Raw genomic sequence first — 17,231 nt, forward strand, 5'->3', positions numbered from 1 at the left:
GCGGTGATGAATAAAAATGTATAAAAAACAAATATTTTACATTTCGTAACATTTTTGTATTATTGTTAACAAATATAAACTTTAATAATTTTGAAGTTATGTATATTTTTATCTGCTTTCGCAATCCCGTAAAAATACACGCATAATAATAATATATAAAGATTTACTGAATGAGCCATTTAAAAGACTGTCAAGTATTTTGTGACTAAGTTCTACTCTGTGAAAATATTAGATACATAGATACGATGGCCGAGCGGCTAACATGTCGGATTATAATGTCATGGGTCTGGCAAATACACAATATATTGTTTTTCAATGTGTGTTTGGAGTCAAGAGTGTGGACCTAATAGATTGAGCCAGTGGCTAACATCAATTTCTCATAAAAACAAAAATCTGTTGATAAAAACTTGGACATGATCAAAAAAATACTTCATAATATATTCATACTCAGCAAATAAATTAAACCAAATAAGTAGAGTGGTACCTACATACTTGAAGAATCGAGTAAATACTTAATGAAATGTGTATCGGTCTACTTTTAAATGGATTTGTAGTAGAAAGTATTTTACCTGAGCCTGTTAATATCCTGTTAATAACAATGTTATTAGTTAAAAGTTACAATAGCTTTTCGAAGATGTCACAGATTGTTGGATGAACAAAATGACAGTTACTTATGCAAATTTTCTTTATGTGCGGAATACGGACCACTAATCTTAAGATTTAGTACGGCATAAAAAGACAGGCCTTCAATCGATGGGGTAAATTCTGTAAATAGTTATTTTCGCTTCGAATAGGACCCTAATTATTGACTTCTAGAGTGTGGAAATGGCTTGGTATTCTTTTCCAACAAGGGTCGGTTGTAAACAATTCGCTACACACACAAGGTTCACGCACGCATTAGGACATTAGTTACACAAAAAAACTGCTATAGCCCCGCAATCTGAGCTTATCTTTATATTATTCTTATCAAATGTAAGCAGTAAAATGAATGTCTCGCAATGCGTTTGATAACGATTTGATTTATCGTTTATTGTTTCAAACTTGCTTCCAGCGGATATTGTCTGAAAATGTCAATGTTTGTTATACCTAGCTTTACAATTCAGTTTAAATTCAACTATAGAGAGAAATACGCATCAACTGCATTCACTGTATCAAATCATACTGTAACCAGTTGTCGAAAATATAATCTGATTTATATTATATTACTTATATTAATGAGCTTCAAATAAAATCAGTTTAAATATACAAGGTGTTTATTTGAAAATGATCCCGCCGTTCCATAACAAAACAAATAACACGAAAGTTAGCTAAGCCGCGACATACGGACTCACGACATACGGATCGGGAAACACCTGATCCACGGTTACCACTAAACTGAAGAGTGATCCATTAATATTATAAGTAGGAAAGTAGGTATAGTATGCATAAGTAAAAGGTATATATGTATATAGTAAACTGCAATAAATATGTCCATTAAATGACAAATTTATTGGTGGTACCTACTTACTTACTATTTTTACTTATTTATACACATTGGCGTTAAACATAAGAGATAGGTGTACTTAAAGCCAAATAAATATTAATTTAGTTAGTATTAGAACATTATAAAGTATAACCATCATTTTACTCATCAATAATCATACTCCGGAGATAATCCTATAAATCAAATACATAAGGTAATTACTTAAATATATTTCGAGATAATTGCTACACTATAATTTCAAGTAAAATTGAAATCATGCTGATATCACAATGAATACATTCGCCAAATTATTTAGATTGCAGATAGATAATTGTTTAAATACACATGCATAATATTATATTGCATGTAAGTACTAAAACATGCATATTAGCTGCCGTGGTTCAAACGAAAAATAATAATAAAAAGAAAATGAAGTACTTAAGTACATATTCAAATGTAGAGTTTCCACTTCATAAGTATGCACTCCGGGTCTGGGATGAAAATGATGTAAGTACATAATAATATATTCTAAAAATATTTTTTACATACAAGTAAGTATTATCTATTTATTTATATATTACCAAGTAAGTAGGTACCTACATACTATATTAATACAAGTAAATGTCATTTGATCTAACTTTATGTGAGGTAATCGTTTACATGTAAATTGTACGTAAAATATTTCACCGCTAACCGTATACCTACTATACGGTCTCCAATTTTATTAGATTCAATATGAACATTATAATTCAATTTTCATAGCTGATTTTGGAAAAATTCATAATTAATTCAAGAATGAAAACCTAACCTAACCAAACAAATAATCCAGTATATCAGCTTATTTTCAAAATTTGTTTGCTGCTGAATTCCTGCACAGTGTAAGTAAACCGACAAAAACCGTGTTTTATTTAGACTTGAATTTTATGTCAGTACTATATGACCCAAAGAGGTTGGACACGGCCATATATTTTCGATACAACATTTCACGGTGAAGTGTGATACGATGAACTGCATGCGTACAAGTTTCCGGACACGGAGGTAATCAGGCAAAGAGGCGTATCAGTGTAGTAAAAAGTGCAAAAAAAAATGCAAAGTTATAAAACTCTAGCTCCATCACGATATCCTTTCCTATCGTTACAATCATATTCGGTTGTAAAGTCGTCTATGTCAGTCCAATATGAAAACTATAGCGCTCGTCGATAAATCATAAACTTGACGAAAACGAAAGTTTTAAGTAAGTAAGTAGGTACCTATCTAGTATCTACGTAACTTACAATTAGGCCGAAATCGATTTAGTTTTTTTTCTATCCCGCTGAATTCGGCGTTGATCGCGGTGCAGTGCTGCCAAGTTAACCAAGTATTCGCCGCTTCGTTGAACATAATCGAAGTTAAACATTTTATTAATATAATGTAAAAATAGTATCAATCGAAGCAGGCAGTACAATACAGCGATTGAAACAGAGTTCAAAAAGCAAAAATAACTACCTAATAATATAACATAAAATAGTAATAGCATTTCTTTGATTATTTAGTTTTTTTTGTGTTTTCCACCGCTGGTTGTGGAGAAACGATGATAATGACGTAATACCACATTAAATTTATAAAAATTCACGGTTGATAATCAATTAATTGATTGGTATACCTACAGAAATAGTTACACGCCTAATAAAGATATAGAAACAATCAGTTATTTAAATGTTATCTTTGATTATTATTGTCGGACATAAAATAACATAACACCATTATTATATCTTGTGAACCGCATTAATCTAAAACTTATCATATCATTCAGGAGGCAGTAAAAAGCGTCTAATTTTCGTATTAAATAATAGTTCTAAATTCATAAAATTAAAACAAATAAATGGTCATATTATGTAATATAAACAATATATTCCTAGGTACTACAATATGGTATTTAGGATGTCTGTAAATGATTATGTTGTATGGACACGATTGAGGTTTTTTTTGTAAATTGATTTATGAAATGATTAACTGATGTCTTATTGGTGCATAAATCTTACAGATAATTAATTACTAGCGAATTCAATCAAAATCTCTGTTTTTAACAAAATTTGATTTATGAGTTTCACAAGATAGAACGACGATAATAAGTAGGTACCTATCTAAGTACTCACACTCTTAAGTCTAAAGATAAAGAACTTATCGAGTACCCAGGTATCCGACCATGTTAGATCATAATAAGATCATATTATTATGGGCCTCCACAGAGTAGAGGTTTGTATTAACAGATTTCGTTTTTACTTGAAATGGACGTCAGCTTCAAATTGAAAAACAATATGTGTACCTACTTGCCAGACCCAAGATTCGAATCTGGGACCCACGACGCCATAGGATAGACCGACGCTTAAGCCGCGCGGCCATCGTGGGACTCGATTTATTTTATTTTTATTGAAAATTATGAGTTTAAAAAATGCTGTTACGTATTACTAGGAATATGTAGGTATAAATGGAGGTAGATACTAATTATTAATTAATTAATTAATTATTTCAAATAGAAAGCTTTCGTTATAATTAACGACTATCAATATTAACGAAAACTACGTAGGGTATTAATACGCAGGGCGTAGGCATCAGTGGCGAAGGGTGGAGGTGGAGGTAGGCTGTAAAGATCCGCCATAAATAGTACACATTAAACTTTGTTAGTCATACGTGGGTACTTACTTGTTTTTTTGAACTTAAGACTACAATTTTATTTACAGATGATGTTGGTTAGTTAATAAAAATCAATTAAACGCCGCCTAAACCAAACGATAATAGTTTTAGTATAATTTGGGCGATACTACAAAATTGTGCACACGTTTTCATTCATACTCATTTGTTTGCGTTGGATTAAGAATACATATTATTATACATATTGTCGGTTATTTTTTTTTAATTCGTAAAGCCCTGCCTAAACCAAACTATAATAGATAAAAAATATTATTATATCTATAAAATATCCAAAGTTATGTAAGTATGCTTTAAGTGCATATGTTTAGATATTTTAAAGATAGACGGGTATTATTTTTTACTTATGGCTTGTTTTTCGCAGTTTAATTGGATTTTAAAAACTAACCAACACCATCTGTAATGCATAGTCTTATTTCAATGAAAAAAATACGCATGACTGACAAAGTTTAGTGTGCACCATTTATGGCGGTCTTAACAGCCTACCTCCACCCTTCGCCACTGGTAGGCATTGTCTATTTTTATTGAAACCCAAACATGTTAAGTACTTAGGTATTTTTTTCTGTAAATAAACATTCACTATAAAATTAGTTTAAGATTAAACAAATGACACTACAGTTAACTAACTATTAGGTATGTTATTCAAATATTACATATTGTAACCATAGTTAAATGTAAGTATTATAAAAGTGTCGTTAATAATAATGCATAACAAAAATAATATTAAATTATTATTGGGTATAAGATTATCTATAAGAAAAAAGAGCAATGTCCAAATACCTATTCGATTAATTATTAATAAGCACGCCAGTGACATGCCTGAAGGTAAGTAGGTAGTTGGGAGACGGCATATTGAAACGAAAACAAGTAGGTAGGTAGATACGTCTAAGTAGATGGCATATTGATCTAAACAAGTATGAAAGATAACCGAGATAAGTAGCTTTTCTTGATCAGCACTCTTAGTAGCTATACTATATTTTCTCCTACAATGTACACCCATCTGCAGTCATGTGTTATTGATAAAATTATTAAATTTCTACTCGTTCGAGGGACATATTTTTTTTTTTTATAATTACGGTAAAAGCTTTAAAATTCAAATAGGTACATATTGGCAATTATTCATATGATAACTTAACTTTTAGCCGTTTAGCGTGTGTTATACAATACAATGTTGAAAATAGGATGACTAGTAAGTAGGCAGGCATAACTTACTGCATACTGTGATGATAACAATATGTTAGTATGAATGCATATTATTATCAAGTGCCTACCTACCTATGTCTAAAATAGAATCAGTTTTATTTTAGCGGTAGTGAATGATTCACGGAGAAACAAGACGCAAATATGTTTTTAAAATAGTGAAATGGAATATACCGTCTATCGACTCTATATCGCGTATAAAATCAAAATAATATTATGTTATGTAGGTAGGTACATTTAAAATAAAATACAAGATGGTGACGATCTTACGTGACAATGATGAAAACTGTATCGATTTCGTGTGCTGGTCGGATATAAATGTACTTACAATAACCCTAAATTGACTATGGACCCGATGCTTAGCCATACTTAACTACATCAATTAAAATGAAACATAATTAATAATAATTATACATTATGAGTTTTATTTTAATTCTTAATTAATTATCTTTCCACCAGTAAATATTGACTGTTAACAGTGTTAATTCCAAAAAAAAAAATATTTAAACTGCCGCTGAACGGGCGGCAGAAATCAGTTTTTTCGTAGCGTCACCACTAAATAGTGGCAGAATCAAGAATCGCGAAAAAGTAACGTAAATATACAAAATCCAATTAAGTAGTTATATTTCGTTTGTATTTCAACTGAAATTCAGATTCATAGCCTGCAAAAATAAACAAAATTTAGTATATTATTTGTCTTTGAATTGTATGTAGGTACGATGTGCGCGACTATTTTGACAGACGTAAAATATGTGACAATATTTAGTGGCGGCGCTGATTATGTTAGTTGAACGTGAAATTGGACAAAAAAAATATTATTAACATCGACGTACTCAGAAAAAAATAGGTAAGTAGGTACCTACTAAAAAAACTAAATTGTTTTGTACATGGGTGTATTGAAGTACCCAAGTACCAATTTAATAAGTACTAAATACTCACTCACTTTATTTTCTTCCCATATACCCAGACTTGAATTCGGTACACATGTGATAATTAATGCAGTGACAAAACGTTCTATTAAAAATGCCAACGGTCGGGGGGGGGGGGTAAAACCCCGCAATATGGCATGTATGTATTTTTATATTATAAAAAACGTTATAAAAAAACTTACTGCTTGATTTAATTCCTTCGCGCTAAATACATAAACGATAAAAAATGCAAACAACAGTGGGTACCAGTTTTATGTAGGTATTTCGACCGTACTAGTAAAAATAGCACTAAGTCATAGCTTTAATAATAGTTAAGTACTATGACACTATTATTTATTTATATATATATACTAGCTGACCCGGCAAACGTTGTTCTGCCATATAAATTATTTCTAGTGAATATTTTGGTTGTTAAATAAAAAATAACGAATGTATCGTAAGTGTGTGGGGATGGGATCTATGACAGAAAGAGGAATAGAGCGCTGTAGACGATGACCGCCGATAAAAACAAAAAAACATCAACCATTCATTTTCTCAATTCAAAATGAGTAATGATGTTCATAATGAATGAATTACCTGTGACAGGATCTCGTTGTTTACTGTTTATGCAATATCCGTCTTGTCCCTTCCAGAAAATTAGCGGATGTTAGAGAGCGTCGTATGAACGGTGTGTGTCAGCGATGAACTCCAGATTATTGTTTCTTCTTCGAATCACGATTTCTCGCATCGATGTGCGGTCGCCAACCATGATTACAGCAATGTCGTCAACAACAGTCGCATTGAATCGACGTACGTGCTCTCCAGCTGGTGTTTTATCAGGATTGATGACAATAGCGTGATTGTCACTTTGCAATTCGTGCATGTGTGCTTTGAAGAATTTCAATAATTCATTGTGCTCATTCAACAGAGCGTCCAGTTCGCCGACGATGCGCCTGGCATTAGGCGAATTGAGGCTATTGTAGCCGCAACGTGCATCCACATGATTGATGTCCTCACCGCCGCGCCCATGAAGTAGATTTGTAAAAATGTATGTGGTTCGTTTGGCATTGGCAGCAATGAGCCTACTTTGTGGTACTACAATGAGCCTACTTTGATTTTGAACGTAGAATGGAATTGTTGACCATTTGCCGCAGTATTGTGAACTATTTCTGTTGCTCCGGACGAAGTCATTTAGAAGCATGAATTGAATGTGCGAATGGACTTCAGGAACAGGTTTGAATCTGGAACCGTGCCGATGAGCAAGCCGTTCAATGGTTCTGGTGGTATCTCAATTTCTGGTAGTTGCACTTTTCCTGATGCGCAACACATCCCGGCTGACTCATGTTTGAATTTGAGCGCATGACAATGGGGACATTCTTTGTCCATAGCACCAATCAGCACTTTCGGATGAGCGGAATATTCAATATCTGGCTCGTACTCGAATGCGAGACGAAGGAACGAAGCGAATGTAAATGTTCGATGTACTTGTTGGCGTTGTCGGTCATTTGCTCTGCGTGTGTTAACTACGAACCGGCGCGCTTGGCTCCGTTCCAATTGTCGTTGTTGATTTCGTTCAGCTCGTGCCTCTTGTGATTGAGATGCACGCAATTGCGACATGCTTACACGCACGTTTTTGTTATCTTGTTGGATTTGTTCGTCTGTTTTTTATGCTGTACTATTTCGCATGTTTGTTGCTTTATTCGTTCGACGGCCCAAATGGCCCCCCTTACGTCTTGCTGGCATTGTGCACTGTAATACACGCACATAAAAATAGATAAATTAAAATAAATCGTACACAATTTTGCACGCACTGCGTTGTGATATGCCGAATGAAATGTCAAAATGACGCGACGCTTCTCTTGAATTCTTCTCGGACGTAGCGCCATCTGTCATTCAACAACATAAATAATTTCGTTCTGTTTGAAATACGAACGACGGTTAAATTTGTTCATACAAAAATAATAAAATCGCGATTAAAAAATGGGAGGGTGTAGGTAGGAGGGTGAAAATTTGAGTTTATAGGTATTTTTTATGCCAAATAATAAAAAAAATACAAAAAAAAAATTGTCAAAAAAATAAAAGAAAAAATTTCTGGATAGAGATACCCTAATCACCTGGCGGTATGAAATATACTTGTTGGCCTATTCTCATACCTAACAAATATACATAAAAAAAATTCATAAAAATCGGTCGAGCCATTTCGGAGGAGTTCGACCACAAACATCGTGACACGAGATTTTTATATATATAGAGATATATAAATATTGCACCGTACGTTGTATAATAATCAGATTATGTTTAATCGTATAAAATCTCCATAATTACACTGTAAAAAAAAAGAAATATTTGCCTGTGCACAAAAAACATCATACGTATGCAGATAAGAATATTAGATATTATATGTTTTCTAATAAATATATGCAATTACTTAAATATGTCTCGTTAATACAAAAATATTGGGTATCGTACATTTTATAAACATAATTTCAGGTATCTAAACATCTATAAAACAAAATTATATATGTGACGTGTTCGCAGCAAAACGGTCGTGGACTGCAACTTATATTAATGCCCAACGCACTTTGGCTGTTGTATATGAATCGAAGATGAAAGTGAAAGGATGCAAACTGTATCAACAATTAAATTAATTATGCATTATTTTTATCATACGTTTGAGTAATTATTATTCGCCAGTTGCCGATGGTTATCAATAATATTTCAAATGTCACATTGCAGGGCGACTCTAAACAAAAATTAATTTGCTTTTATTAAAACAGAATCCATAGGACAACCAATAAAATGACGCAAATACAAAAATAATTGTTTTTTTAGCACGTTTCACAATTCATAGCTGCACTGCCATTTTTAATTGTAAGAAAAATCATGATATAGATATGGGTACATTATCACCAAAGTATTTTTGTGTCTTATTTCACTTAATATTTTACGTTTTTACAGATTATGCAAGATGCTCTGGAATAATTATTTTGTAGAAGAAATAATTAAATATACTTGCTTATTATAAAAGTACACAAGAAACAATTAATCATTTTTTGTGTTATTCATTCAAGTTCAGTCAACTTCGATTTATCGTTCGAATCTTGGGTATTTTTTTACTCTCATAACATTCATAACTTTGCATTTATCTTCTAAAGAAGACAATGACAAGTCCAATTACAATAATATTCCACATAAAAATATAATATGCATCATTAGCGAAAACTGGCCATTCGACGAAGGTACGGAATACAGCGGAAAACGCATTTTTAAAATACCCGATATACTGGATTATTTGTTAGTTTGGGTTAGTTTAGGTTAGGTTGGGTTAGGTTAGGTAAGGTTAAACTAACAAATAATCCAGTTTATCGGCTATTTTCAAAATGCGTTTTCCGCTGTATTCCTTATAACCGAAGAGTACCATATATTCTTATAAACAATAATTAAACTAAACTTATAACATGTGGTAACGCCCAGTAAGCATTATACACTAGTTCGTTCTGTTTAGTTAATACAAAAATAATGGGAAGTGGGTACCCTTCTGAGTGAGGTTGTAACAAGGTTTAATTCTCGAGTGTGTAGAAATGTGGGATAAACTTAAAAACACGTGTTCTTTATATGATATATTTAATAGTTACGTCTGTATCACAACACACATTAAAGTTTGTTGCGTCATATGTTTGTGTCTGATGCATTTTATGGCCTGGGGGTCATTAAGTCATAAATTAATTAATATCGCTTCAATATATTGGTATATAGAGACTAGCTTTCACATTATACTGTTATGTGGTTTTGACATTATACGCAGAAAATTTCAGAATAATTTGAATTGTAGGTACATAAAAGAAGATTTGATCGTATTTCGAAAAAATGGTGCTAACTATTTTTCGTGCAATAATAAATTACTTATATACCTATCAATAAATTAAAACTATTTAAAAATGTCGCTTGTTTGTCAACTTTCAATTTCATTAAATATTTGCGGAATAATACATCAATTTTAATCAATTCCGGAAATTGCATTATGTTAGCCAAATAAAATTCTCGTTTTTAAATAATTATTTACGAGCCAATGAAAACATTCAATTATCATTTAGTACTCTTAGCTTTTCACTCTTAGCCATTTGAGCATATTATGGAGCACCACGACGTACGTATTAAAAAAAAAATTCGCTAGATCTATAATTTATTGTGAATAGAAAATGTGGGGCAAAGATAAAGCGACATGTAAAATAAATTTATAGGATTTTACTATAATAGTTCAAAAGACACATTCAAACGATTTCAATTATGTTATGTCAACAATAAATAACCGTTTAAAGTGTTTAAAACGTAAAATTTTAAGTATTTAAAAAAAACTTAGTAGTTTGCAATCATTTACAAAAAAATCATTGCTCGATACTCGCTTTCGTTTGGTTATGTCGGTACAGTCAACCAACGGCGACCATTGTCGTTATCACGGTACACTCGACCCAAGAAAGTGCCAGCTCGCAGCCCGCACGAATTAAAAATGCATGAGTGTATTTTTAAATTTGCAATAAATAATCGAATATACATAAAACACGTCTCTCCTTTCAATAAAACGGCCATGGTTTTTTAAATATTATAAATTTAATTGTATGTTAAATTATTGTTTTGTTTATTTGGTGCAATATTATGAGAATACAACAAAAAAACGTTTTTTATTATTAATTTTTAAGCGCCAAGGGTTAAACGCGATGTAACGTGAAAACATTATCGGCGAGAAAAATAAATCTAATTTAATAATTAACAAATGATATAAATTCAGTTAGTAAGTATAAAGATATTATTTTATTTTATTTGTATAAGGTTCGTTATTAAATGAAGACAAATGCCTATCAACACATAGCATGTGATTTAACATAAAATAAATACACTATTTTTTGTATACATAATAAATACGCCCGTTCAAAATATTTGATTAAACATGAATCAGGATATTTTTGGAATAAAAATAATTAAATTTAACATACCTTATAAGAGTCCGTCTCCATTTTGGTATGAAAATGGAATTTTCCGATTATGTTAATATTATATTTCTTTCACATTTCACTTTAGCACACGTGTAGTTTGGAGATGAATAGTCATTTTAAACCATTATAAAGTACGTGCAGCCATGCTTTAATATGTTAAAACACATAACCAATTAATTACTACGATAAGAATCGTAAGTACACAAATTTTAAACGGTTGACAATGAAGATATTTTTGCCTACTTCATACATATTGCGTAGCCAATAATGTGTATAACAAAGAAGTACATATTTAAAATATGTATTTCTAAATCAAAACGGCGTAATCAGCTCCGTTACACAATAACAATCGATCACATCGCGGAAAGTGCACAACAATAGTAGTAGTAATAATAATAAAACAAATTTAATTAAAATTTCGATTGATTATTTCAGTTTTTCACGATTTTCCAAGATGTCTTCCGTGGAATCGGCTTTCCCGTGACGTTTACGGCCTTCTTTTGTTGACCATAGAGCGGCCACTAAATACTTAATTTTAATATTTTTTTATTTGGCGGCTGTAATAAGTATTTGTATCAGTTTTCGGCCAGTCGTTGTCACATGAATTAATAAGAACACGTACGTCCCCCGCGCACTACCTCTTGGCACTGCAACGCGGACAGCTAATACTACGATCACAGCGGTGTGATAACAGAACATACTCTTGACGCATTATTTTTGTAAATGCTAAACCGATAAATTTTACTCGGAATCGACAAAAATAACAAAATCGCACACGCATACGGCATGTGCGTATTTATTTCAGTACTATGTATCGTATCTTCAATAAACAATGACTAGATACTCATATAAATAACTAATTTCAATCATATACATTACCATAAAGAAATAATAAATAACTAACTATCTGAAATCATTATTAAGCTATGGAACTACCTAATTAAATATTAAAAATTAGAATTTTCAAATGAGTTTTCCAATTTTATTTCCTAGTTGACATAAAAGTACCTATTGCTACATACACATTATTTATTATAATACAATCTGTATTTTTGTGGGATGAAATCTAACGATTATTTTTTAGTCTTAAGTCAGTATATTATTATAATGTTTGGTGACCTTGTAGCCGTTATGATAAATATAATAAATTTATTTTCACTAAAAAATATAATAGCCAATGTTGGGAGTGAAAAATATCCAAATATTATTGACATGATCGTAGTATTACGAGCATGGATGAGGCTTTCTGCATTTGTCTCTCTGTTCATACGAAGGCAAATACGCGTAAAAAAGAGACACAAATATATAAGTTTGGATTTAAGTCAACCATTTGACGGTTATACTTACCTCCCTCACTCACGCACCTCAACTAGAGAATCCGAAAGAGATGCAATTATATTTGTTTATTTTAGTAAAGTATCAACGTGAGCTGATAGTTGGTTTTTCGAATTCAGGTGTCGGTAACATTTTCAACTCCAGATTTAACAAAAGGTTATCGCATGAAAGGTTTTATGTCTATGAAAACGTTTTTTATAGAATGTAGATGATTGTTAGCAATTAATATCGCCAGTTTTCTGATAATTATTATTAAAATACCAAATAACCTAATAAATATTTTTCTCGAAAATGTTTTTTGCGACTGCTAGGTATATATTGTTATTTGTCATAATCTTACAATGGAGTATAATATTATGATACATAAGGTGACTATTTCATTAGCGGAAGAAGTAGGCATATTTACATTTAAAGACATTATTTTGCTTTTTTTAAAACTGTTTCTTAAAACCCACCAGAATGAAAGTCGAAACATTTTCAAGTTCTCCTTTCTATTTTTTCTTATCCAAGTATTCATTGCAGTTTTCTCCATATTATGTAGATATGTATATTGAATTTTCACGTGAATTGTATTCTTATATTGTACAACAGCCTAGCATTTTTATGTTACTACCAAATATATTTAAAAAAATAAAAATAAAACTTTTACTTAACGTTTTAATACGTTTTGTGTTTACTTACGACGGCTGAAGCCATAGGGCGCGAGCCTCTGTAGAGCGCAAGACCCAAACAAATCGCATTAAAACCGGGTCCACTAATAACACTTAAGCATAAACCAGTCGCACATACAAACTCGTCTCGACTGCAACACGTTAAGTTTGTAGAAGTGATTTTGTTGCCATTCATAAAACACATATCAAAACTTAATGTAAGTACTGCTGCACACAGCGTCCGTGCGACATTTTCGCTAGAAAAAACACCTGCTTGCCACATATAACAATTTTCACTTGACACGGGCACTATGTGGAATAGCAAAATGTTGAATCGGCGCATTTTCAGATGACAAATTTTCATTCGTTTTGGCAAGCCGCGTGACGTCACTGTTCTGGCATGGTTTGGCTATACGTAATGAAGAGACTTTTTATGTATGTTCCAGTCGAAATGATGTTGTATGTGCGACCGGGTTTAAGTCTCCCTTCGGTATAATGATAATATTATATGTGGTAGATTTCATATTATGTATTTGATATTGAAATCAAGATGGAGTAATCATTGAAACGATAATCAGGTTTCGCCTTCGTTGTACGAATCAAACCTGAGCATAACATAAAAATTTATTCGCCTTGTGGATATGCAATAAGATACTATTGTTTCAATCAATTGATTATACAGATTGACATGACTACTTTTATCAATGGCGGTTTAATGTCCCGTAGATGTATGTAGGTAATATGTTGCTTAAGGGTGGCGAATAATGAAGAATAATTGCACATATCATTGTATTTGTATTGGCAGATTTAAGCTTCATTTTTATTAGTCAGTAGTATGGTGAAACGATAACGAGTGCTCAAACAAGCATAGATAACAACTAAGCCAAGGGAAGTGCAAATGTTTCATATTTTACCGTGGGTATATCTGTGCATTTACCACACACTATTCTTGTCATTTTGTTCGTGGATCGTGAGTTCGATACCGCGGCTAATCTTATTAGCATCGGACATGGTATAATGAATGAAATTATCATATCTTTCAGCACCAATACTTTTTCGAGTCTACCTTTCTTTACATTATAACGATTACATAATAGAAACAAAAAAAATAACATCCATAAAGCCGAAAGAATGTTAACGTTAAGTGCATGATTATCCTAAAAGTAATATTTTTAAATATTTTTATTGTAAAATTGTGCTATATGGGATACGGCGTCATATCTTTAGTTTAATTAATTGAATATTCTCGATCCCTGTCCTAAAATACAGTTGACGAGTTTGTATGACCGTGAGGTTTACATTAACGTTAAGGACTGTCCAAACGTGGCACTATTGTAAAGCATTGGGGAAATGTTATAGTTTTGTATGACCGGAATAAAATCAGAAATGGTGAACTCAATAGTAAAATGTCTATCACAATATTAATATGTCGCGTTGTTTTTTCGCTTTTTAATAATATATGTTAACAAATGTTGTATTTTAATTGATATAACATTTTAAGATTGTACATATTTCAATTAAAATATTTAACGTAACAAAACATCTGCAGATTAAAATGACTTACTTTATCAAGCAAACTAGTATATTACATTATTAAACTGTGGTGTCAATTTTATTAGAAAATTAGTATTAGTACGTATAAACTAATAATTACTGGTCGAAGTCCCCATTACAATATTAATTTGAATATTTCATAATATATTTATAAGTATGTATCTTAGATAATTAATAAAATTTATTAAAATTAACTTTAACATGCCATAAACAACTTGTGAATTTTTTACCTAATTTATTTTGTTGAGTGAGAGGAGTAATAACTTTAACCTGGCTTGCCTGTTCTTCAAGCCGACCGGATTCCGGCGACCTGGAAGGCCGCTAAATACAATCTACAGAGTGTATACGGCGGAGCTACGGGATGCTGGTTTGACCTGGAACGAAGCAAGAAGACTGGCGAGCGACAGGGATTCTTGGAGGCGCCGCGTGGTGTCCATATGCTCCAGCTAAGGGGCGGATATGGCCAAAGAAGAAGAAGAGGAGTAATATTTAAACATGTAGGTAAAATTTAATACACAAATAAAAGTAGATAACAAGCAATATCAACATAATAATAGTATTTTCAACGAAATCAATACATTGAATACTAGAGAAATATAATATTATGTAATGAAAAATTTACCTGTTGACATATTAATGAAGTCAATACTCATCAGTCAGTTTATTAACAGTGTACGGACAAATTGGCACAACCAAAACGTGCAGGAAATAATGCGAAATACTATTTCTTGGTCTAAAAATAAAATAAAAATGATTCAGATTTAAATAAGCGATTAATATGCATGATTAACTGCGTTATATTGAAGTTTGTAACGGATTAAAACAAAGACTGTATAATGATGTATACGCGTGTAGATTCTCGAGTATACGATAAGCGATTTTCTATGTAGTCAATGACAACATTCAACACGGTAATTATCAGTTTCATGTGAAAATTTCTTCAAAAACCAGTTATTTAGTAAGAAAAATGGGTTTAATTTTTTGGCTGTCCGAACTTATCATTGTCTAATTATATTGGACAATTATTGAAGTTCTAACGTGTATCATGTTTGTAGTAAAGTCCGGAACATATATTCATTGAAAACGCGAAAACAGTTACCATGGGATTGACACTGTCGTTGGACAGTTCATCAGGTAACCCAGGTTTATAAAAAAAAATTCTAGATTCGGAAACACAGTGCTTTCAGAATAGTCAATATTTGGAATTCGTTTGTATCAAAGGGTTGGAGTGGACCCTTTTTTGAGTTGGTCCGAGACCTAATACTTGCTCCAGCTCCGCTCCCGGTGAACTGTTTAATAGGTATTATATTATTATGTCGACAAATGTTAAAAATAAGGTTTATTATTCGTTCTTTTCATTATTAATTCTATTTAACAAAACTGGCAGCAAATCGTCTTCTATTATCTGCCTCTTCTGCTAAAAATATGTGGTTATTTATCTGTTATTTGTATTTCAAATAATTCCAGTGTATAATTCAATATTCCAGTAATAATTCAAGTGTGAAAATGTTTGATTTTTAATTGGATTTTTGGACGAAAATTTAACAATAAAAAAAACATTCGGATCAGTGGATCACTACAAATTTTCGGTGCTCCGGCTCTGCTCATGCTCAGGGTAAAACCCCATCGCTCAATTGCTCCGTTCCAACGCTTTGGTTTAAATTTTCTGGCAATTTAGTAATATTTATCAATTAAAACACTTCTTCTTATTGTGCCATCCCCTAACGGAGGTCGGCCAATAACAAGACGATCTCGACGATGTCGTCTGTTACCCGGAACAGTTAAGTGGAGCTGCACTCGTACCAATCACGGAGGTTCTTAATAAGCCACGAAATGCAGCGCCGTCCTCTGCTACGCTTAGTATTGATCTTTCCTTGAATGACAAGTTGGGGAATGCTGTACTTTTGTCCTCTCACAATGTGGCCGGGGTACTGTTGTTTCCTGGTTTTGATACTACGTAGAACTTCTCGGTCCTTCCCCATTCGATTGAGAACTTCAACATTTGTCACCCGGTCAGTCCAAGGAATTTTGAGGATGCGTCTAGACAAAAAAACACTACATTGTTTCAATTTTGGTCAGTTCGTAGTAATTTAATCATTAATTTATAATAAGTTCATAGTAGGTATAGAAAATGACTTCTTATATGTTGACGATATCTTTTATCTATGTATGTATTATTAATTCTCACTTTGAAGGGAAAATAGTTTTTGCCTAGTGGACAGAGCACGAGTCTCATGAACGACACGGGTTAGATATGGAGGTGTGTGTGTGCAATCGTATTTGTGTATTGTGAAACATCGCAACGTGTTTTCTCATTTGTTTGGCTCTACAAAATGTAGGGCTGGCAAAAGCAAATTGAATAGAATTTAATATTACGTGTGTAATAAATTAAGACATATTTCTTATAAATGAAGAACCTGAAGTCTAGATCCAGACCAGTTCT

General features: G+C 32.2%; 1 protein-coding gene across 1 annotated transcript in view; it reads right to left on the bottom strand.

The window, feature by feature from the left end:
* The window catches only part of LOC147066895 (uncharacterized), a 103,555-nt gene extending 91,655 nt beyond the window's left edge, over window positions 1-11,900 (bottom strand). The window contains exon 1 of the mRNA XM_085954071.1: window positions 11,250-11,900. Within this exon, the coding sequence (XP_085810197.1) occupies window positions 11,250-11,270 (21 nt within the window). The 5' untranslated portion in view covers window positions 11,271-11,900. The remainder of the gene's footprint in view (window positions 1-11,249) is intronic.
* Window positions 11,901-17,231: the final 5,331 nt, after the last annotated feature.

Source organism: Rhyacophila brunnea, unplaced genomic scaffold (genome assembly GCF_057557595.1).
Source record: "Rhyacophila brunnea isolate RB1 unplaced genomic scaffold, BYU_Rbru_1.0 scaffold_4, whole genome shotgun sequence".
In the NCBI taxonomy this organism is placed as follows: domain Eukaryota; kingdom Metazoa; phylum Arthropoda; class Insecta; order Trichoptera; family Rhyacophilidae; genus Rhyacophila; species Rhyacophila brunnea.